We start from the raw sequence: 22,789 nt of genomic DNA, 5'->3' as shown, positions 1-22,789 counted from the left end.
CCTCTGTATCTCGACCCGATTGTAGGTACTGTACCAAATGGAAGCTCCCGACCCAAGTCGACGCAATGAACTTCTACAGCTCCAATACATATATAAATCACCAAAAACGGGCCACACACAGCAGGCGCGCACAAGACAAAGTCAACAGACCAAGACATTAGGTAGATACAATTGTATATACAGTACATGTCCATGTCCATCGGCACTATAGACATTGCTACCCTTATTCAAAGCCTTTTCGCCCAATTGCCGGAGATATTCCCAGGACGAATTACAAGTACCGGTTCGTCTTTCCGATGGCAGGATGTAGAAACCGCCAAAATCGGCGTCAATCATAAAATGGATGATGGGACCCATTTCCTGCGGTATAATAACAATTATTTTCTTTTCTTTTTATTTTTTTTTTTTTATTCGCAAGTTTGCTACTATTTAATCTCATTTGTTTAGCGGACTTGTGCCACATGGATCGGGTCGCACTACGTTGCACAGAGCATACGCATTGTTATATACCAGCTTGAAACCAAACTGATCCTGCCCGTGCTATCCGAACTGTAGGAGGAACTGTTTCTTGTTACCCTGGTGGAAAAGTTTTCCGTTTGAGACCCTGTAGAGGAGGAGAGTATGCACTGTATGTGAGCCCCTGCAAACGCTAGAAATGCACCATGGCAAATCTATTGACAAAAACCTCCTATAAGGTTAGCTGCCAAGTTTGATGTCAAGGCTGGCCCTATAGTTAGGTACCTGGGGCATTAATTGAGCTTCGGTATTATTCTTAGCGTGTGCAAGGACGTAGCACTCAACCTGTTTCTTGCCGTCGTAGAAAGTCGTCCTGAAGGAGGGTTAACTGATTCCAGTACATACGTCAATTGCAATTGCAAATCATCAATATACCCCATACTTTTAGGAGATGCGCTGCATCTCTGCTTGTTTCTGAGGGAAAAGCGGCCATTTATTTCCAAGTCATTCAAATATCATGTTTTATCCTTTACATCAAACATAGCCAATCAATTTACAAGAGATGATCCTGCCCGGCGATAGCTTTGTTCCTCACAAATGAAAATGGACTTCAAGAATAAAAATAGATTGCAAGAATGCAAATTTTCAAATGCCACCACTCATCATTTTCGTCTTAGACAATCCCTCCAATATCGGCCTACTCTGAGTAAAACAGCACTGAGTGATCCATGGTTGCAAGCCCATCGCGGTGTATTACTGCTGCTGTATTGTGCCTGGACTGTGCCTGTGCCTGTTGGTCGCTGTGCACGACACATTGCGGACAATTAATCAATTAATCAACTAAATCATATCCGTGTCGTCGAGTTGTGTAACAGCTGGTTTCAACGTGGGATGCATCTACTGCGTCAAAGGCCGTTCCTATGATTTCATCTATCCCTCTAGCTGCGTTTTTGATGCGCTGGCCGCAGTCTGGCCGGCCCAGGGCTCCCAGTAGTTCGTGCGAATCTGTCTCCACCGCCACCAGCCTGGCCCCAAACGATGTCATCTTCACGCTTGGGCGCTGAGGCCTCGCACACACCCACGCCACTCTTCTGCAGGAGCATTTCCAGCGCTGAACTGGTTGCTGCATCCAGACACCCTCCCAACATCAAACTGGTTGTTGCTTGAAAGCCCAGCTGCACCCTCTCTGACGGCGGTCCTCGCCTAAGCTTTGTCTCCTCCCACACACACGGACGCACCAGAACCCCAGCACCCAGCACCCACCAACCGCGGAGTCGTCGTCAGTGTCCGGATATCTGAGACATGTCCCACTGAAACCTCTCTCTGCCTCTCTCTGCGTCTCTCTGCCTCTCCCGACTGGCGATTCCCTCCATCTATAACGACGACGTTTTCCATCTTCCCTTCTTCTCGTTTCTTTCTGCGATTGACTTGCTTCACAGCCCAGCCCAGCCCGCCCTGACCCCCAAACCACCTTCGACGCTCGGGTTTTTTCGTCGTGCGCATCCGGTGCAAGTCCTGTGCATGACCGCTGTGGGCTCCACGCCAGCCTGGAAAGATTAACCTCCCGGATCCGATCGGCCAAGTCTCGAAGATAGAACCGTGACTCCGAAGCCTCCGTACAATTGCGCCAACTACTCTGTACTGCGCGCTCCCTTCTCAGCCATCGCTCATCCCTCATCGCTCATCGCTCGATCTATTCCACATCTTCGGGACAATATTATCCAGCTATTATCTCCGCTCACCTCCATCCCATCCCATCCCATCTCATCCATCCGCCTCCATCCATCCATCCGTCTCCATCCACCCACCCACCCATTCATACTCCTTCGCTCGCCCGTCCATCCGTCCATCAGTTCGTTCAGCTCCGCGTATTAAATCTCCGCGCACAACATGGCGGTCCAAAGCCACGACTCGCCCAAACGGAGCCGCGTCCTAAGCCTCACCAGCAGCAGTGGCAAGTCGGAGAAATCGCGCAAGAGCAGCGGCTCGCAGCACAAGATAAAACTCACCGAGACGCACGAGGAGAAAGAGGCATATAGACCGCGCACATATGCAGATCCGACTCGAGCTATTCAGGAATTGCAACCAGGTGGGTTTTTTTTCTTTCAACCACCCTTCCTTCGCATGCGCTACCAAGCCGATAAAAAAAAAATGAAAATGAAAAGCAAAGTGCGAATCCATCTGGTGGTCCTATGTTAAATTCTAATTTTTTTTCCCCCAATTTTAGCTGCGGTTGCATTACAGAAATCGAATTTGGAGTCGTTGCGAGCTATCCAACATAAAGATATCTATGGAAATCCAATAAGTGAGCAGGCTCATTTACTTTTTGGCTTTTGTTTCCGGATCTCTCTTGTCCAGTACAATTGACTGTGGGAAAATCTACTCTACAGCTGACCCCGATTTATCAAATCCTACGCGCCATCGATTCGAGCGTCCCTTGGATACCATTCGCTCGTTTGAAGCAGCCATTGATGGGAGTTATCTGAACCGAAGGGTGTCGTATATTCGAGGAGGTACTTTTTTGGCCCCTTCTCCTCTTCTTATATCTTTTCGTTTTTATTTTCTTCTCTGATATCCAAAATGACTCACGTACTGATCGTTGGCGGTTTAGACGAGAGTGCAAACGGTGGCTACAGCAGACGAAGTAGTTATTTTGGAGGTATCATCCACCCGTCCTTCTTCCTGCCCTCTCTTGCTGTCCTCATTCTTGTCTAGACCCCCAATGTTTTTCACTTAACATTCCAATTTTGCCTTGTAAAACTTTTATTTGCTATGGGTGGGCCAAAAACTAACCTAGCGACGTCTAGATCGAGGAGGGGGATATGGCAATCATCGGATCGGGGGATACAACGAACAAGCCAACTATTCGAACCACCGCCTGGCCCCGTCAAGGCCTGATAGTTTTGCTGAAAGCTATGGCGGGGGCAATTACAACGGATATAATAACGGCTACAACAATAACAACAGCAACAATAATAGTAACAATGGCTACCAGCCACGGACCCCTCGTCATGGTGGACGAATGAATCCTGACCAGCACATGCAGGGATACAATAACATCAACAACAGCTATCAGTCCCAGCAGCAATCACAGTATCCACCAGGTGATAATTACAACTATCCATCCCCCTCAGGCGCCGGGGCGGATGCATATGCAGACCCAAACAATACCGGGGATGACAACAACAATCCGCCCTACCGACAACAACCACAACAACCACCACCACAACCACCACCACACCAACAGAACCAGCCCCAGTCCCCCCGCCACCAAACCCTCGCAGAAACATACGGCTTCAACGGCTTCGGCGACGCCCCGGATCTCGACTCCCCACAATCCCCTCACGGCGCCAACAGCCGTGGCCGTACCAACAACGATGGCTATTACCGGGACCCCCATAACAACAACAACAGCAGTGCAGATTACGGTAATAACAGCGGCAGCAACAATAATAACAATAATTACTTCAACAATAACCAGGCATCCGCGGCACCGCCCAGCGTCCCAGCCAAGGACATCGCGAGGAAGCCCGTTGCGGCCTTCTCGCTCTCGCCATCTGATTCTCCTTCTTCGACCGCTAATACCGGCGCCATCGCCGGTTCCCCCACGGCGGCGGCCGCAGCTTCTTCATCCGGGAAACGGATGAGTTTCTTTAGGCGGTTTAACAAATCGTGAAAGGGTAAATGAACGGGGGATGGGAAAAACAGAAGTCTAAGATGAAAAGTAACGAACGACGTGCGTATGGGATAATGTGGAAAGGAGGGAAGGGGATATTTTTTCTTCGTCTTCTTGGGAACCCAACCCCCGCGGCGGCCCCCCCCCCCCTCCCCTTCTTTTTTTTTCTATGATTGTGCGCTGCAGGGGTAAAATAAAAATTTTGCTTATTGACTCGGCTAATCCCTGACCCCTGACTAAACTGGATAATGGTGGACATACTAGCTGGAATTTCTTCTTGGGAGAAGGAAAGATGCATGAGGTTCTTGTTTTATGTGTGAAGGGAGTGGAAAGGTGGAAAGGGGGGGAAGAGGAGGGAAGAGAGTGGGAACGAAACCAAAAGAAGAAAACACACCTTTTCTACAAAATAATAAAAAGACGGGAAAAAAATAAAAACAAAAAACAAAAACTCATGAGAACATGAATATCTACAAAACGCGACCGGGCACAAGAATGGTACTGGTGCAAAAGGAGGAAAAGTTAACGAATAATGGGATATGGGATATGGGGTATGGGATATGGGCTACGGGTTACGGGTATACGGGATGTTGGAATTATCGAGATATGTGTATATGTATATGTATCCATTCGACTTTTGATCATTTCCTTCCCCCCCTCTTTTTTTTTTTTTTTTTTCATTTCCTTTCCCTTGATTTCCTTCAAGTCTCTCTCCTCTGCCCCTCTCTTTCTCTCTCTCTCTCTCTCTCTCTCTCTCTCTCTCTCTTGCTAGTTGGTGTGTATCTCATCTTGATACTTTCTATTTCACAGAAATAGCACACATGTAAATATGGAGAGATCCTGGCTCGGGGATAATACTCTAAATAATATATGTCACTGAGAAAAACAGATTGATTTGATACCAGGAAAGGAGAAGAAGGGGGGGGGGGAGGTTGGGAGGAGTTTTCAACACGGGAAATTTTAATAATGATGAGCGTATGTGAGAGAGATTGTGGGGGAGAGAGGCAGCAGGAAGCTAGGAGTTTGTATAAATAATATTCAGTGCATCCCCCCCTCCTCCCAAAGTTGGTTGCTGCTCGTTTTTGATATTTTCCAGGCTTCAGTTTTTTGAGGAGGTGGTTTACATATGATATGCTATTATGCTGCTGTGTCTTTTCCATCTCTCTGCAACGCATCTCCCTTACTAGAAGTCTAGGTTATATTTGTTGTGTATTTAATGTATGTATGTAGGTACCCATGAGAAGTAAGCGAGTTTTATAACGAGTTTGATAACGTCATTAGAAATGTTTTTGTATTTTCTATGTTATTTCCCACCTATGTATGTATCACACGGCAACTCCATGCTGGATATTAACATTATCTGATTTAGTAAATCAGGAGGTAGAATATATATATATACAATTAGATGTATACAGATCAAGTAATATGACAAGTTGAATCATGGCCAGGTAGTCAATCAATCACATACGCAACTGAAAAAGTAACAAAGACAGTTCAAATAAAAAGAAGTGTTCAAGCATATATTAAAAAAGCAAAATGAACAAAGAAAGAAAAAGAAACAGAAGAAAGAAAGAAAAGTGACCAAGTTCAAAGGGAATGAAACCCACTCAACCATTAAGTTAAGGCAGTCAGTCAGTCACCATCCATCTTCCCCTGGCGCAATGTCGCTCCAAAATCTTCCCACCACCCGTCTCCCGCGAAAGAAACCTGCTACCAGTCCCCAGTCCCAATTTCTATCTCGATACCAAGACACAAACCAAACATAACCACACCTCCCTACATCATTTTACTCCTCTTTCCCCTCCTTCCCCTTCCTCTCCTCCTCGCTCTCACCAGTGTCTTCACGTGCAGCAATGATGAGATATATAATCAAGACAACATTTACCGATATCGCCGCGAGGGCACCGGCATATGAGGAGTCTCCTGCGGGTAGGGATTTTTTTCATGTAAGTTTTTTTTTTTTTTTTTTTTTTTTTTGATGGTATTTGGTGGAAGGTAGATAGAAAGGGCTGGGAAGAGAAGCGGAAATAAGCAGAGAGAGAGAGTTTCTTAATGAAAGGGGGTAACGAAAGACGAGGGATTGGAGTGATTGTGCGTGTGTATGTATATATGTAAATATAAATATATTACATCCGAATGCTGGGCAAAAAGATGTGGCAAAATATATAAATATATGTATATATATGAATATACATATACGTATAGTAGAAAACAACGCACCTCCACAGATCGTATTCAGCGTGCCAAAGTATGTGCCCAGCGGCGCGCAGATCATCGCCACAGTGACTAGGACGAGTTTGATGATGACGGATCTAGAGTGTGAGATAAATCAGTGGTGATGCACAAGCGAGTTTCTGCTTTTCTGCTTTTTATTCTGTTCCCCTTCCGCTTCTTTGCGTCTCATCTCCTTTTCTGATCATTTTTTTCCTTGGTGGTCTTTTTTCGGTATAACATATGTTACTATATCACCCTCCCGTTGTGCGGAGTTGAATAATAACACCTGGAGAGATGATATACGGATATGAAGATGCGGAGGCTTTCCGTTCCTGATTCGGGGCTTACAGGGAATCAATCCCCTTCATCCAACGGCTGGGAATAAGGAGGGAAGAGACAGGACTTCATGCAAGAAATGATTCGACAAAAACAAAATCCAAAGTATGCATGGACGAAATGAATAACTTACGAAGGAAATCCTTCCTGGGCTTGTGGTGCAGATTGCGTTGCTGCCACTTCAAAGCTGACATCCTCTTTCTTGGCAGCGGCGGAGCGGCGGCTGGCCATTTGTTCTAGCTGGAATCTAGAAAGGGGATACTTTTTTAAAAGGGGGGTTGTTTATGATATGGGTGTAGTCGCGTGGAAAGCTTTGGATGGTGGTTGTGGTCAGAGATGGCAACGGATATGGGTTTTTTTTTTTTTTGGTTGCTGACTTGTGGCGGGATATTTTCATTTACGGTTGGTCGTTCAATGTATGTACTAAGCAATGCAACCCTGGCGTTTTTTAAGTGGTAAACTTGTATTTTGACATTTCGGGTCTTGAGTTATGAAGCTGGGTATTCTTAAGAATTGCTGGAGTTTGTCTGGGAAGCTTGTAATCATAGCACCGTGATATTGTTGTTTTCAGGCTGTGTTTCATTCAATCTTGAAAGTCTAAATTTGCTAACTCTGGGTGTTATGATTCTATTTGACTGTGGTAAATAGAAATCCGCGTACATAAACAAGACGAATCAGGCGATGGCTCCCAGATTCCTTTCACCCAACATTCCCGATGCATACCTCCCGCCAACACGGTGTCTATCAGTGAATTCCCTGCGAACTGCTATCCCAATGCGCCGTTTGCATGAAGTCGATATTACCGCATCGGGAAATGGACCCGCCGTTGCCGCGAGACACGGCAAGAGATGAGTCAGCAATGCTTATCTCCACGTGATCACGGGTGTTCCTAGGCGCGTTTTTCTGCCGCAAACCACGCGAGGAGGAACAAAAAGGCTGGAGGAGCAAGCACTTTTCACCACGCCCGCCGCTGACCAGTCCTCCTCCAGCTCCTGGTGTGACACCTTTTCCCCTCGAGAGAGCTGCTCGTCAGGTTGACTCTTAGGAGAAAGGCACCCGATTCTGGTCTTATAGGTTCCTTTATACCTTCTATGCCGCTCTCAAAAACTTTTTATCTAGTTTGTCGATTCATTAAGCTCTGAAAAATATCCCGACTCTGAAGAGCCACCTCACAATGGAGGACCTTGTTCCTGGTACCCCCGTTCGCGACCAGAAGGCTGGCTTGTCTTCCGTTCAAACGGGATCTGATGTGGAGACTGATGATCAGGATAGCTCAGAGTTCGAGGAGACCGTAGCTACTGTCCCACTGTCCAAACATGGACTGCCAGCACAGAGATTATTCACTCCCGCAACACAACAATTCACCCAAAAAGCTACCCAGCCCACACAAATAATAGACCGAAATCACAACCGTCTTTTTTCCCCCTCTGCGCAAAATTCTTCTGTTGTCCAAGTCGTCACATCCTCGCCGCTGGCCCCTAAGCCTACCTTTTCCCGTCCTTACAACACACCCGGTGCTGGAGTTTTGTCCAACTCAATGGCTCCTATCGGGACGCAGTTTAGGCCTCCACCAATGGTAAACGTGCCCATTAAAAGGCCTCCTGCCATTGACCTTGACGATGATGGCCCAACCTACCGCGGCGGGTCCTCGGACGAGGACGATATTCAATTTGTCGGGACTACCGATATCAAGCGGTCTACATTTGCGAGGAATTCCAAGAGCCCCGAAAAAGAACGCATCCTGGAATCACCAATTGCTACGAACGGTGCTGCGAATCGTTTCAAGGAAATTACCGCCTCCGCATTCTACAACCCGTCGTTGGACACCAATAATGCGAAGCTGTCTGTAAAACGTTCGGTAGATAGTATGTCCTCTGCGCCTGAGGACAGATCTGAGTCTCTCAAGAGATCTCGCCAGGAAGATACTTTCTCGTTAAACGACATTGAGGATTACCAGACTAGAATCAAAGTTGAGCGAATTCTCAACGTTTTCCCGAGCAAACCCGTCCAGCTTATCCTCAACACCCTCGTATCTAAGAGAGGCAATTACGAAGACGCTCTAGACCATCTAGCCCAGTTGGAGGATTATTTACCCACCGGTTCGATCTCTGACGACGAGCTAAGTTTGGACCGCAATGTGCCCAAGGTGGAGCCAGCGAAACAACAGATTAAGGCGAGAACGCGCATTCAGGACAAGTGGACTTCAAGCCAGAGACTGCCAACCCAGAAGAGTGGATCTGACGGAGGCTCTGCAGCTCCCCGTAAACGGCTGATCAGGGGGCAAAGAACACGTTCTTCGTCTCCCCCATCCGGGCCATCACCAGCTCCGGCGCCTGTTACCAAGAAACCCGGTAGGCTCATCAAAGGGATCAAATCTAGACCACGATCAGATTCTCCAGAGCTACCATTCGTCGAGATAGACTCATCTGAATCCGATAACCATGATGTGTCTGAGGACGATGGTATTTTGGAATCGAAAGTCCTTAAATTTTTCAATTCATGTTCCGTGGCAGATCTCTCCGATATCGCTGAAATCCAGGAAAATATCGCCAACACCATTATCTCAAAACGTCCGTTCAAGTCTTTGAACGCGGTTCGCCAAATCACCAAGGATGATGAAGCGAATGGAAAGACTTCAAACGCGAAATCAAAAAAGTATGCGAAAAAGCCAATTGGGGACAAAGTCGTCGACAAGTGCCTTGACATGTGGACGGGTTATGAAGCCGTAGATGCACTTGTTTCTAAATGCGAAGCACTTGGAAAGCCAGTTGCAAACGAAATGAAACGATGGGGCGTGGACATCTTCGGCACGAAAACAGAAGGCGAGCTTGAAATCGTTTCCTTGGATACCGAGAATACGTCAGACAGGGCTCATGATTCCGGAATTGCCACTCCTTCAAGTGGCTGTTCATCTGGCGCCGACGATGACGAACTCAAGCTCAACAATATTTCACGCAAGAGACAGCAATACATTGGGCAGCCAGCAATAATGAGTGAATCGATTACGCTGAAAAATTACCAGATTGTTGGGATCAATTGGCTCAACCTTCTCTACAAGCAGAATTTAAGTTGTATCCTTGCAGATGATATGGGGCTTGGGAAAACTTGTCAGGTCATTGCCTTTCTTGCCCATCTCTTTGAGAAAGGAGTCAAGGGTCCGCATCTTGTTGTCGTTCCCTCTTCGACCCTGGAGAACTGGCTTCGTGAATTCTCAGTGTTCTGCCCAAAACTGAATGTCATGCCTTATTACGCCAACCAGAACGTTCGGGCTGGGATTCGGCAGCAAATTGAAGACACGAGGGACTCTATAAACGTTGTAGTCACTACTTACACAATTGCCAAGGCAAAAATCGACGCGGCCTTCCTTCGCTCCATGGACTTTTGTGTTTGTGTATACGACGAAGGCCATATGTTGAAGAGCAGCAAATCCATGCTTTACGAGAAACTTATCCGGATTCCGGCTCAGTTCCGGTTATTACTTACTGGCACTCCACTGCAAAACAATCTCCAGGAGTTAGCTTCGCTTCTCGGATTTATCCTCCCGTCAGTCTTCAAGGAGCGAAAGGAAGACCTCGAGTATATCTTCAGCGCTAAAGCCAAGACGGTCGACGACACACATTCGGCGCTACTATCGGCACAACGCATTGCTCGAGCAAAATCCATGCTCACCCCCTTTGTGCTCAGGAGGAAAAAGCATCAGGTGATCGATCTGCCGCCCAAGCTCACCAGCGTGGAATATTGTGAAATGAATGAGGCACAAAAGAATATATATAACCACGAAGTCGAAACCGTGCGGCAGCTCATTGCAGATCGAGCCGCGGGGAAAAAGGTGGGCAATAAGTCCGCCAACATCCTCATGAAACTACGCCAGGCCGCTATCCATCCCTTATTCTACCGTCGCCACTACGACGACAAGACTCTGAGCCGCATCGCCAGAGCATGTGTAAAGGATGAAAAATGGGCCGCATCAGACCCAGACCAAATCTACTTGGAGCTATGCGCATACAACGACTTCGAAGTCCATACGCTCTGCGAGCAAAACCCAACCGCCCTGTCAAAATTTACCCTCAAAAACGACGAATGGATGCACTCCGGCAAAGTCGACAAGCTCTGCGAGTTATTAAGGCGCTTCAAAGAAAACGGTGACCGTACCCTTATATTCTCCCAGTTCACTATGGTCATGGATATCCTCGAGCATGTTCTGCAGACTCTGCAAATGCGTTTCTTCCGCCTCGATGGGAGCACCAGCGTCGAGGACCGCCAGTCTACCCTCGACGCCTTCCACGAACAAGTTGATATACCCGTCTTTCTCCTTTCAACCAAAGCTGGCGGCGCCGGCATCAACCTCGCCTGCGCGAATAAGGTTATCATTTTCGATTCCAGCTTTAATCCACAGGAGGACGTGCAGGCGGAGAATCGCGCGCATCGCGTGGGCCAGACGCGCCCGGTGGAGGTTGTACGACTTGTCACAAGGGATACGATTGAGGAGCAGATATATGCGCTGGGCCAGACGAAGCTGGCGCTTGATCAGCGGGTTTCTGGAGAAGACGACGGGCCTGCTGCGTCGAGGAAGGGTGAGGAGGCTGGTTTGAAGGTCGTGGAGGAGATGGTGATTGCGAAACTTGAGGAGGAAGGGAAGGGTGGGTCTAGTGGGTCTGTTGCCGCGACTACTTCTCCTTCTGAAAGAGTGGAAGTGGACGCGGAAGCGAAAGCGGCCTGATAGAGGAAAGCCTTTGGATTCACTTGCCAGACATATAAGGACGAGTTTTCGTTCCTCTCCAATTTTTCCATCTTTCTCTCGACATCCGTTGGCATGCCATTTCCAACGAATCGAACCCAAGGCAAAAGCGTTCGATGCCTCCCTCCTCGCTGTTATCCTATCCTTTCCCCCTTTTTATTTCGCTCTTCGTGAGGTTTGCGAATTTCCTCATCTACACGCCGTTCCACCGTCACGCAAACCTTGATCAACGCCACGACATTAGAACTTTTTTTTATCTCGTGAGCCCGTACGCTGCGCTTGTTCATCTACTGTCATGCTCGTTTAGCTCCGTACTTTCAACTGTTTGGCTAGAATCGTCAGTTTTCCTATCAAGCTCGATCAATTACCAAAACGAACCAAATTGGCCCTCTTCTCTGCTCCATTTTCCCCCCTTCGGTACAAGGGGGAAAAACTAAGAAAAAAACTAAAATAAATAAGAGAGAAGATGGACCGTTAGATAAATTAACATTCACTCGAGAAGTTAGACTTCAGTCACTCCTCAGTACCCCAGATTCTCTTCCCGTTTCTCCTACTTAATATTTCCTAACCCTAATTTTCGGAATATTGATAATTGGTATGTACGGCGAAATAATACTTTTGTTAATAGAGAGAGTCTTCTTGTCTTTTTGTGTTCTCCAGTTTCCTTTCCTCTTCATCTACCTAGGGAGGATAACATGGGGTTAGAAATTTCTTCGATTTTTTTTTCCTTCTCATTATGTTTCAACCATCGCCTTTGTCTTCTTTACCAAACCAAAAAATGGGAGTTCGGTAGGGGTTTGTGATATGATATTATTTCAGCCATCGTTCCAGCCGCCTTCCAGTCTAGCCATCATTAATATTCGTCTCCATTGACGCCTTCTGTCATGTTACATGGAAGGCTACATCCGTCTGCAGTTTAACCAGGCCAATTCACATAAACCATATAATAATTTAGCCTCTATAGCCTCGCTTGCAGTGCCATTCAACGCCCATGTCCGTTGTTTCATGCAGGACACAATCAAGCCGGAACAATGTTCTGCAATGGAGAAAATACAAAGGTGATATATATCCCTTGTTGTTGACGTACATAGTAGTCAGATTTCTATCCCCGCACTCTGTCCGCTCCTGGGGGAGGGATGAAATCCTTCGAATGACATCTAGGTTAGAACCCACAGTTAACCGCGTTGTTCTGCCTCCCTTCTTCATGTCCGCGACCTGTTGAGCCTGCCGCTGCCAAGGGTGGAGAGATGCAGCACCGAGTATCTCGTGGAAGCAAATGATGGGAACTTCTCTACTGACATGGAATGAATGCTGGTGGTACTAGTATGTACGCAGCATGTCCACGTTGCCGAGGCTGTTGAATGAATGTATTGTTCCTTGGTGATACTCTTCGCGTTCTCCATTGAACATGGTGCAGTGGGTAATATGTCGTACTGTATTATTATTGTTATTATCACATAGGACCGCCGAAGGTTTCAGCCATTTCCTTGCAATGTATATGCCGATTAGCTGCTGTGTAAACCACAGGCACAGAGAAGTCGTTGAAGGAACTTCGTCAACAATACCGAGGAAATCTGCCGCGCAGCAACAAAGTACTTTTTGATTTTGTTTTCGATATCTTCACGATTCCTGCCATTCTCCTGTCTTTCCTGGGGGTTTCTGGCTCTGAACAGCGCACCACGCCCTCTTCTTGGGCTGAATTGAGAATGTGACGACAAAACTCTCATGGACTGCGGTGACTGCTGCTTGCTCATCACAATCATCCTTACTACAAGGAGGAGGGGTGGTGATGCCATCCTCCTGTCTGCCTCTTGAGTTACACCAGCTGGGCTGGCGACGAGTCGGAAGGATTGAATACGCAGTAACTCCACGCCAAGCTGTCGCGGTTTAACACGGCAGTATCAATATTTGTGTAGTACAAATTATGGGAGGATTGAATAGATTGGGATAGGGATTAAATGACATGGGGATTGTTTCACAAAACGCCCCTTGAGGGACATCTCCCTGGCCAGGGACAGATTTCCCAGTTCCATCATATTATTGAACTTGTACACAGGATTCGATGGGAAGGCATCCTTCCAGAAGGTCAACTCTTCTTCTATTCTCTACCGACACGGCTCCAGATGCAGAGTACACAGGACATGAAGAAGTCAAGCGACGCTGTGTGAAATCAACACGAAAAGATTATAACGATCTACAAGCTGCCCTGAGCTCGAGAGCGCAGGAAGCCGAGCAGACTTGCTTTTTCGCTGTGGCTTGTCTCCGTTCCCAACTCCTGCTTGCCATGATTCGCCAAATATCTTGTGAATTTGAGACCCCACAAGGCGCTGTCGATCAGCTTACTTCTGAAGACAAGCCATGCGCTCGTTGCTGGGCTCTGGAGGGTTCGCGATGGAACGTTGCGCCTTGGCCGGATCAAGGCAAAAACCGAACTCGTTCTGAAGCTTGTTCCAACATATGCTGGGCGAGAGCGGCTTTCGTGCACCCAAGAGTTGCTCATACCCTATGGCGCGCACACCGGGATTTTGTAGACTTGCTTCAGTCATTGCTTCTTGTGCCGCAGACTCGTACTGATTCTGAAGTTGCTATTTGGGCCGCTGGATGTCGGACCAGCTTGACATCATTAGCGTAGTCCTCGGCATCACCGCGTTACTGCGTAGACGCCGTTTCCCCTGTCCCCAGGATTCCGACGCCGTACCAACTTGGCACCGACATTAATTCACAAGGATAATCCTGTCGCAATGCGGAGAGAGAATTTCATGCTCCAGTGCTTCACCTCGGATCCCCACTAATTGTGCAAAAACAAGCCTAGCCCCGAAAACCCAGCTTTGGAGATAACACTTTCGGCGAGCAAATCGTATTTCAATTGACTTCCGCCAAGGGAGCTGGAGCTTGAAATGCCCATGCACGAAGAGTACTATACCAAATTACGTAGGTGGTATGCGGACCGCATCCAGTCAGTCCCTCATGATTACTGCATGGACGGCGATCAGCGGATGGTAGAGCGGGCTGGAAGTCTGGCGTCTTTCCCAAAATTAGGAACGATTCAAAGAACAACCGCGGCTGCCCTCGCATCGCATGCTCGTTGTCACGAAAATGCGCCAACTATAAAGTGCTCAGGATGCCGCATTCTCCTACTACCAACCTCCGCTCCTTCAGGTCGCACGGATATGGGCCAATGTTTTGGAGACATTTCATATCCATCGCATGCCCTGTGCCCGTAGTTGTTCCCCCCTGAATCGAGATACTCTGCAGCCGACTGAGCAGTTAAGACTCCTGGCCCGCGGCCTACAAAATGAAGGCCCAATTGCTTGCACTCGGTGCTGTCCTTGCAACACATCTGGTTGCTGCTGAGACTCCAGATGTCGAAGCGCAAGGTTTCCCGGGTTTTCCAGATTTTCCTAAAATCCCTTTCCCGGGCGACTGGTACAATAAATTTCGCCAGCTTACCCCTGTACGTATATAGCACTGTCTTCTAACGAAATGTTGCTGCAGCAGAATAATTGATAATAAAATATGCTAACTGCCCTCATTTTTATCCCCCGGGCATAGGAAAAATTGATATGGCATATTGGCATAAAGGATCTGATGGCAGGAGCAAAGAAACTCGAAGGCATCGCTTACGCCACTCCTGAACGAAACCGCGTCTTTGGCACCAAGGCCCATAATGATACTGTTGATTATCTCGTCAGAGAGCTTCAGCGGACCCATTATTACGACGTCGTCAAACAGAAGCAAATCCACCTGTGGTCAATGTCCAACGCTACATTTAAAGTCAATGGCAAAGACACAGAAGTTACTCCTATGACATATAGTCCGTCAGGTCAATCGAAGGCGGACATCGTCCTGGTGAACAACCTAGGATGCGTTGCTGTAGGTCACATCCCAGTTTAACCCAAAGGGAGACAAGGGAAATAATATATATAAGGGGACGCAGAGGAAGAAGGAACGAAAAGGGGCGGCATATTATCATCGCTAAACATGACCCAATCCTACAGGAGGATTTCCCACCAGAAGTGAATGGCAAAATCGCTCTGATCCTCCGTGGCGATTGCACATTCGGCCTCAAATCCGCGCTTGCTGGCTCGGCTAAAGCCGTCGGTGCCCTCATCTATAACAATATCCCCGGCCCACTTTCAGGAACTCTCGGTTCTCCCTCTGACCCCAATGGGCCTTACCCTCCCACCGTCGGGGTCTCCAAGGAAATTGGAGACGGTCTCGCTGCCCGCGCGGGATCCGAGACGCTGACAGGTGAATTGTTGGCTCACTCAGAGTTTCAGAACCGCACGACGTAAGTAGTCCTCCAGGACAATGAGTCGGTAGGTTATGAGCTGTTGAATAACCGGAAATACGACGGTGTAGATTCAACGTTATTGCGACCTCAAAGGACGGAGATAAAAATAACATCATCGCGATTGGAGGCCACACGGATTCCGTTGAAGCTGGTAAGTACATGCATGTTGCCTCCCACAACCAGGAACAATCTCTAAATAACCCCTCCCCCACCTCTCAGGACCCGGCATCAACGATGACGGCTCCGGTATAATTGGCAACCTCATCATCGCGAAGGCCCTCGCAAGATTCAAAGTCCCCAACGCCGTCCGCTTCCTCTTCTGGACAGCAGAGGAATACGGCCTCCTCGGCTCACAATTCTATGTCGACAACCTGACCCCACAGGAACGCGACAAAATCCGCCTATACCTGAACTTCGACATGACCGCCTCGCCCAACTACGCCAACATGATCTACGACGGCGACGGGTCCACCTTCAACGTCACCGGCCCCGCTGGCAGCGCGGAGATCGAGAAACTCTTCCAGAAATACTACGAGGATCGTAAGCAGCCACACATCCCCACCGAGTTCGACGGACGATCTGACTACGACGCGTTCATTTCTGTCGGTATCCCCAGCGGCGGCATCTTCACGGGTGCGGAGGGCATCAAGACCGAGGAACAGGCGAAGATGTTCGGTGGCACGGCGGGCATTGCCTATGACGCCAACTACCATGGCAAGGGCGATAATGTGACGAACATCAACAAGGACGCGTGGTTGCTGAATACCAAAGGCGCGGCGTATGTGCTTGCGACGTATGCGCGCAGCACGAAAGGATTGCCGCCCAAGGACCCACCGCCCAAGGACGAGAATCAGGCTAGATCGCTCGGGAGGTATGGGGGCGTGAAGCCATTCAATGGCAGGTGCGATGATGTGCATGGACACGGCAGAAGGTGTACCTATTAGTAGGTATTTTTTTTGCTGTTTATGTGGTTTTCTTTCTTCCGTACAGGTACTGGAAATGGGACTTGCCCCTGTGGCTGGAAGATTGGAGGCCGGCGTCACATTGACAATCCCGCTGTTTTAGTCCTTGGCAAAGAAGGAGCTATGGATTTCGTTCAAACTGGGTAAGGCTTGAAAATATCAAAAGGGTTTGCCATCTCTGATTGTTGTAATTTTATAGTTGCTCTGAAATATAGGCCCATTAGGAACCGGCTTAGTGTTTATGCTGTGGATGTGAACTAGGGGGAACACTTAGTGCTTGTCCTCATGTCTCTCTTTGAATATCCTTTGTTTCTCTCAATTATTTTCTGTTGGAATGGTATTACAGAGACTTGCAATGTTATTCTTTCCATCTCTTGGTTGTGGAAAGCAGATTGAGTGAATTTAAGCTAGCCATAAAATGAAACGTTCAGTGCTAGGCGAGCTTTTTATCTCTTTGGATAGCCAGGTAATTGCAATTCACAATGTTTTTCTCTTCTTTCCTTTTGAGATCTGGAACGTTTCTTCAGCTTCAATCTGTGCACTGCGTATGGGTAACCGTGTTTGATCTCCAAATGGGCGCCATTCGGTTGCTCCTCTTGCTGAAGTTTCTCGCCGAAAGTTTTGTTCCCTTATAGCGACGGTGATACGAGAGCAATTGGCAAGTAAAAAGGTAAACGCGGATTCCAGATGATAGCCGGACAAAGCAAATAACGGTATTATCCTATTAGCAATGGTGAACAAACTAAGACTAGACGAGGCAAATAAGATCGAGACAAAGTTGAAAGGACATTCCAATGTCGTAGATTGCAGACTAGCTGATAGATAGATGGATGATTGCTGGTAGCAGTGCGTTTCTACTCGGGTAAGAGGGTAAGAACTTTGCTAGCCTTCAGCATATCAACGAAGGGCGCTTATGGAGGTGGCATGGTGGCAGACTGGACAACGTCAAGCTACAGCCAAAAAGCAAATCGCGGTTCTTGAAATACATAGACAGAATAGTTGAATAGTTGAAAATCTAGAAAATGCCCACTCACCCGGGTTGCTTTAAATAGTACTAGTAGTGGGTTAAGTAGAGATTTAACAGCAAAGTATCTAGTATCTGCTAAGATATGTTGATGATTTTATGTAGGATAAATGAATCTAGATAAGAACTGCTCAGTCTGGTCTTTAGTCGACCGTTAAAACACAAATTGCCGTCAGCCGGATCTGGTCTGCTAACCCTTATAAGTTGGTCTTAACACCTGTCCTAATCTGCTGACTAAATCCTACGTCCCGATCCCCCGGTTTTTACTTTTTTCCTTCCGCCACCCCCAAAAGCTGCCATATCGCGCCAACAGATCTGGCCTGGTTTGGTAACACTACAGTTGTTTCATCGGTATCTCCTCATGCCAGACCCCTCCTTCCGCTTTTCATCCCCTTGTTGGTGATATGTTGCGCGGACAGGATGGTGATATTACATCTTCATTCTCTCCATGCCCACCTCATCAAAGATCATTCCCTCTCGGAGTCTAAGGAAAAAGATCGCATAGCCGGTTTTAACACCCAACGTCCATTCTAGCTCTCAATAGTCTTTGGAAGAAGGCTGTTCGATTGCACACTTTGCTTTTAACCTATCAAATCCGTTGGCTCGCCCTGGGGCGGTGCCAATTCTAAAATCGGAGACCATGGGGATGTCAAAATCCCACCGGATCATTCTCCTCCTCATAATCGATTCCCTATTCTTCCTCCTTGAACTAGTCGTTGGTGAGCTACGGACTCTCATTGCCAGTGGACAAATTTTGAAAAGCTATATTAGGAGCCTCTGCTGACTCCCTTCTTTTTCTACTTTGGTTAGGTTATTCCGTCCATTCGCTAGCCTTGGTTGCAGATTCGTTTCATATGGTATGTGGAGAATGCGAGAGGGCCTTTCCTTTTTTTCTTTTCTTTCTTTTTTGTCTGTCTTTTCCGTTAACTAATTATTTCTTCGCTTTTTTGCGTGTTTAGCTCAATGATGTATTATCACTCTGTGTCGGACTCTGGGCTGTCAAAGTCGCAAATGAGAGAACCAGCTCGAAAGTGTATACCTATGGGGTAAGTAATGGGTCTCATTGTCCTGCGAATTTGATCGAGCACCGCACGCAATGGCCAGAGCTAATATGATGATAATTACGACAATTTACAGTGGCAACGGGCCGAAACTCTTGGTGCGCTTGTCAATGGCGTGTTCCTCGTCGCATTATGTCTTTCCATCTTTCTTGAAGCTATCCAACGATTCGTCGAGCCGCAAGTAGTGAGGAACCCGAAGCTCGTGTTTGTCGTCGGCTGCTGCGGTCTGATGTCGAATATTCTTGGATTGGTGCTTTTCCATGACCACTCGCATGCCCACAGTGGAGGAACGGAGGCAGTCGATACGGCGGAGCAGGGTTACATTCAGGAGCCGGGTACGGGGGTAATAGCGGACGAATCGGCGGCCGTGGCGAGCGCAGCACCAGAAAATGGAATATCGAGATTGTCTGCCGAAGAACGGGGTGCTACGGAGAACAACACGTCTACTCCTGGTGCAAGCAGGTGGAGCGAATCTGATGCCAACAAACGCCGCAACTCCCGTCGGTTTAGTGCGTCAGTCCAATGGCCTTTCCGTGATTCGGAAGATATTCAAATCCACCCAGCCATTTTGCGTCGGGATATCATTGAGGCCAGTCGATTTGACGGGTCGGACGCGGAATATCCTTTAAATGGCCCTCGGCCATCGGAACAAACGGATTTATTGAGTGACTACGATGGCACACCATATACTCATCTAAACGGTCAAGAACAAGTTCGAATTCTACCCAAAGTCGATAGCCACCAGGACTTGCACGGCGAGCACAACCACGCCAAACCGAAAACACACGATGTGAAGGGTGGCCATTCTCATTCGCATGGCGACCTAAACATGCGAGGCGTTTTCCTCCACGTAGTTGGCGACGCCCTGGGAAACGTTGGTGTGATCATCTCCGCCCTCGTAATCTGGCTCACCGATTACTCCTGGCGTTATTACGTAGACCCGGGCATCTCGCTCTTGATCACCTTCATAATCCTCTGCTCCGCCATCCCGCTCTGCAAAGCCGCGTCACGCATCCTCCTCCAGGCCGTTCCCCCCGACCTCAGCATCGACCACATCATCGAAGACATCCAGAGCCTGCCCGGCATCATCAGCTGTCACCACCTGCATGTCTGGCAGCTCAGCGATACGCAACTCGTCTGCTCGCTGCACATCCAAGTCAGTCATGATGTCAAGGGCGAAGGGTCCGATCGATACATGGAGCTTGCACGCCAGGTGCGCAGATGTCTGCACGCATATGGCATTCACTCATCAACTATCCAGCCGGAGTTCTATCCGGACAGCGACGCTGATGATGCGGCTGGTGGCTCGGCGACGACGTCGAATTCTCCCAAGGGAGGAGCAAAGCGCTGTCATGGGTCAAATACTGTTGACCCTAACTGCCTGCTTGAGTGTGGGGTCGAGTGCGCCGATGGACAACAGTGTTGCCCCGGTGGCAAATGATGTTCCCACCTTTCTCTCCTCTCAACTCTCTCGGTAGAATGCTTTAGTTGCCTTATTAGAAGACTTGTCTTCTTACATTTTTGACGTTTTGGGTAGATTGGTAATTCTTGAACATTGCTCAGGCGCCGTTCGATACACAGTTCCTTACGCCATTTACGACGTAGGAATACTTTGGATTCGTGAATGTTTTTGAACCTCTTTTTCTTTTTCTTATCTACTGTTTACTACGTATTATTTTGGCATAAATGATTAATTGGTTTTAATTGAGAAACAATATCTAATTACCTTCTATATCTACATGGTCGTTTCGATTCAAAATGCATCCTGGCGGACTCTTATTGTTTGCTATAAAGCCATGAGCTTTAGTAAGTAGTAACATCCTATAGAATGTTCATTTTGAGCTTTCTTCACTCCGCATCCGACGCCAGGGAGCTTGTCTGGTCAAATATTTGTCACAGACACGAGAACCGGGCCAGGCACGGCTGTGTTCAGTGTTGGCGCAGATTTCGATGGATGAGCCGGTGCTCATCCCACGGCGGCTTGCTTCGTTTCTTCTGGGATTTCTATTCTTCTTTCCTCTATATCATCATACGCTTCTTCGATTTGTTTTTCCTTCTCCTTCTCCTTCCGCTTCCTCTGTAACATATGAGAGGCCACTCCTGACTCTGGAGTCAATTGCCTCCGAATCTTTCGTCATGATAACGCTTACCACATAAACAACCATCCAACCTCCTACTATGTATGCGTAACAACATGAAGAATCTGTAGTTACAGCAAGGATGGTTGCCACTTATCCCCTCACTATCGTTCCTAGATGGCTCTGGAAATACACCAATCTGCTCATTCCTCGACTCTGCACAGCACATGGGCAAATTAGTTGCTATAGCTATGAGTATCTCTACAAGGCCCCCTCAACAATAGCCTCAAACTCGCCAACCATCTGACCCAGACCTTTCATTCATTTCTCTTGCCTTCATACTACCATATTTCATGTCGAGACTAGGCATTGCAAATATTATTCACGCAGTATGCTCTCATCTGACCAGGCCAGATTGACAGAAAAAAGCTTTCGAGGGAGACACGGGAATTGTTGACACACTGCACTTGTTGGTAGAAAATTTCAGTCTTATCGTGAAGAAAAAAATCTCCCGATTTTGCAATTTCCAGCCTGTTCGCGAAGTGTTTTTTTTTTTAAAATACCTGGCTGGCTGAATCCTCCACAAATCGAATCTGTTGCCTAATTTTACTCTCACTTCACCAACCCCTGGATCCTGAAATCCATTCAACGCACTTAACCATCAACCTCTAACCTCCGCAGCCGAGATTGCGATTATTTCGCGATGAGAAGGAAGTCAATGATGAGCTTTAAAAAGTAAAAATTTTGTTAGGCCGATCATTTTCCCGAGTAGGATGCGAGAACTCGATGTCGATCCCATCCTAGGCCCTCATGCCGAAGTCCTTCAATTGACGGCTACCATGAGCCTTGCTAGACGCGGGCCCAAATACCCAGGGGTGGCGGGTGGACATGGACATCCTCTACGGTATGAGGCTGATAAACCGAATGTCTATCATGTCGGCTACCCAGACTCCCTGGATCAGGATCCCTGGGCAATCTGCCATTGCAGGAACGCTCGACAATGTGCTTGAGCACTGGATTGATGATATAGTCTGGGTATCAACGATTCGGGCATTATTATTTCACGAGGCGACTCTCCGGACAGCTCATTCATGAACTCGGCAAGCAATTGTCAATGGCGGATTCTTGAACAGCGAGACTTGGGAAAAAAGATGCATCACAGGATATGTGCTGGCCAGTAGAACTCTACGTCCCCGATTCCCCTGGGCCTATGATGCTTAGTGCATGTCGCAAGGGCAAAGGGCGTTTGGCAGGCTATGCTGGCAGTCAGTTTTGACAAGGCGGCAAATGTTTCAGGAGGGGAATGTTTTGGTTGCGTCGTTCACTCGGAGGCCAACCTTCGACCTTCATAAGGTGGCGAAGAAATTATCCACGCTTCCTCCTTCTAAGCAACTAAGATAGAGTAGGGATATTATTTTCAGCTGCTGGCTGATAAGTGCCTTTCAAACGTTCTTCTTGCTTAGGTAGGCAGGCATTTGATGACTTACTGTACCTATGATTTTCCCCTCTGATGGATGATAATCTTAAGAGCTGGCCTGGGTGCTGGAAGTCTCATTTTCAAATAGCCGATGAGACTGAATTACCCTTGCAATTGACATTCCAAAAAAGAGATCTCGTTCAACTGCCGCTTATCGTATGCACTAGTCACCCTGAATTGGGCCCAGAACTTTGTCTCATGATTCCATGATTGCGCCAAGAAAGTCATTTTCGTTCTTCAGCCATCCTGCTGGATATATGTAACGACCACAGTTTCCCCGATAGGATTCCTACGAATGTCTATTTGACAGCCTGTATTCTGTTATAAGCCACAGCCTTGCAAGGCAATAAATACCTCTGCGGTGACCCCTCTCTTCAACAGTGGTCCAACTATTACCGCATTCCGAGACGACGGATCCAAAGCACAACTCGCCACGCGACGGGAGAAAATCTTATGAAGAATAACTATATGATATA

At 47.7% G+C, this 22,789-nt stretch overlaps 9 protein-coding genes across 9 annotated transcripts; 5 read left to right on the top strand and 4 right to left on the bottom strand.

The window, feature by feature from the left end:
- Positions 1-414: 414 nt before the first annotated feature.
- HCBG_00201 (uncharacterized protein) lies at positions 415-896 on the bottom strand (the record flags this gene model as incomplete). The annotated part of the gene is made up of 2 exons (XM_045427251.1): positions 415-829; positions 862-896. 2 exons carry the CDS (start codon positions 894-896, stop codon positions 697-699), a joined length of 168 nt encoding a protein of 55 aa, XP_045291226.1.
- A 498-nt stretch (positions 897-1,394) lies between these two features.
- HCBG_00200 (uncharacterized protein) lies at positions 1,395-1,959 on the bottom strand (the record flags this gene model as incomplete). Its single annotated transcript, XM_045427250.1, has 2 exons — positions 1,395-1,579; positions 1,695-1,959. 2 exons carry the CDS (start codon positions 1,957-1,959, stop codon positions 1,395-1,397), a joined length of 450 nt encoding a protein of 149 aa, XP_045291225.1.
- A 387-nt stretch (positions 1,960-2,346) lies between these two features.
- On the top strand, positions 2,347-4,132 carry HCBG_00199 (uncharacterized protein; the record flags this gene model as incomplete). The annotated part of the gene is made up of 5 exons (XM_045427249.1): positions 2,347-2,545; positions 2,684-2,761; positions 2,847-2,969; positions 3,068-3,115; positions 3,264-4,132. The coding sequence occupies 5 exons, from the start codon at positions 2,347-2,349 to the stop codon at positions 4,130-4,132; spliced, it is 1,317 nt and encodes a 438-aa protein (XP_045291224.1).
- Positions 4,133-5,915: 1,783 nt separating this feature from the next.
- On the bottom strand, positions 5,916-6,956 carry HCBG_00198 (uncharacterized protein; the record flags this gene model as incomplete). The annotated part of the gene is made up of 3 exons (XM_045427248.1): positions 5,916-6,052; positions 6,350-6,441; positions 6,813-6,956. The coding sequence occupies 3 exons, from the start codon at positions 6,908-6,910 to the stop codon at positions 5,916-5,918; spliced, it is 327 nt and encodes a 108-aa protein (XP_045291223.1).
- An 897-nt stretch (positions 6,957-7,853) lies between these two features.
- Positions 7,854-11,399, top strand: HCBG_00197 (uncharacterized protein; the record flags this gene model as incomplete). Its single annotated transcript, XM_045427247.1, has 1 exon — positions 7,854-11,399. One exon carries the CDS (start codon positions 7,854-7,856, stop codon positions 11,397-11,399), a length of 3,546 nt encoding a protein of 1,181 aa, XP_045291222.1.
- A 1,220-nt stretch (positions 11,400-12,619) lies between these two features.
- On the bottom strand, positions 12,620-13,213 carry HCBG_00196 (uncharacterized protein; the record flags this gene model as incomplete). Its single annotated transcript, XM_045427246.1, has 2 exons — positions 12,620-12,850; positions 12,983-13,213. 2 exons carry the CDS (start codon positions 13,211-13,213, stop codon positions 12,620-12,622), a joined length of 462 nt encoding a protein of 153 aa, XP_045291221.1.
- A 266-nt stretch (positions 13,214-13,479) lies between these two features.
- On the top strand, positions 13,480-14,049 carry HCBG_00195 (uncharacterized protein; the record flags this gene model as incomplete). Its single annotated transcript, XM_045427245.1, has 1 exon — positions 13,480-14,049. The coding sequence occupies one exon, from the start codon at positions 13,480-13,482 to the stop codon at positions 14,047-14,049; it is 570 nt and encodes a 189-aa protein (XP_045291220.1).
- Positions 14,050-14,712: 663 nt separating this feature from the next.
- HCBG_00194 (uncharacterized protein) lies at positions 14,713-16,888 on the top strand (the record flags this gene model as incomplete). Its single annotated transcript, XM_045427244.1, has 6 exons — positions 14,713-14,871; positions 14,970-15,290; positions 15,416-15,708; positions 15,780-15,862; positions 15,931-16,612; positions 16,873-16,888. The coding sequence occupies 6 exons, from the start codon at positions 14,713-14,715 to the stop codon at positions 16,886-16,888; spliced, it is 1,554 nt and encodes a 517-aa protein (XP_045291219.1).
- A 1,159-nt stretch (positions 16,889-18,047) lies between these two features.
- HCBG_00193 (zinc/cadmium resistance protein) lies at positions 18,048-20,608 on the top strand (the record flags this gene model as incomplete). Its single annotated transcript, XM_045427243.1, has 4 exons — positions 18,048-18,416; positions 18,508-18,554; positions 18,657-18,743; positions 18,835-20,608. The coding sequence occupies 4 exons, from the start codon at positions 18,338-18,340 to the stop codon at positions 20,197-20,199; spliced, it is 1,578 nt and encodes a 525-aa protein (XP_045291218.1).
- Positions 20,609-22,789: the final 2,181 nt, after the last annotated feature.

This window comes from Histoplasma capsulatum (assembly GCF_000150115.1).
Source record: "Histoplasma capsulatum G186AR genomic scaffold supercont2.1, whole genome shotgun sequence".
Taxonomy (NCBI): Eukaryota; Fungi; Ascomycota; class Eurotiomycetes; order Onygenales; family Ajellomycetaceae; genus Histoplasma; species Histoplasma capsulatum.
This window is presented reverse-complemented; position numbering and strand designations above follow the sequence as displayed.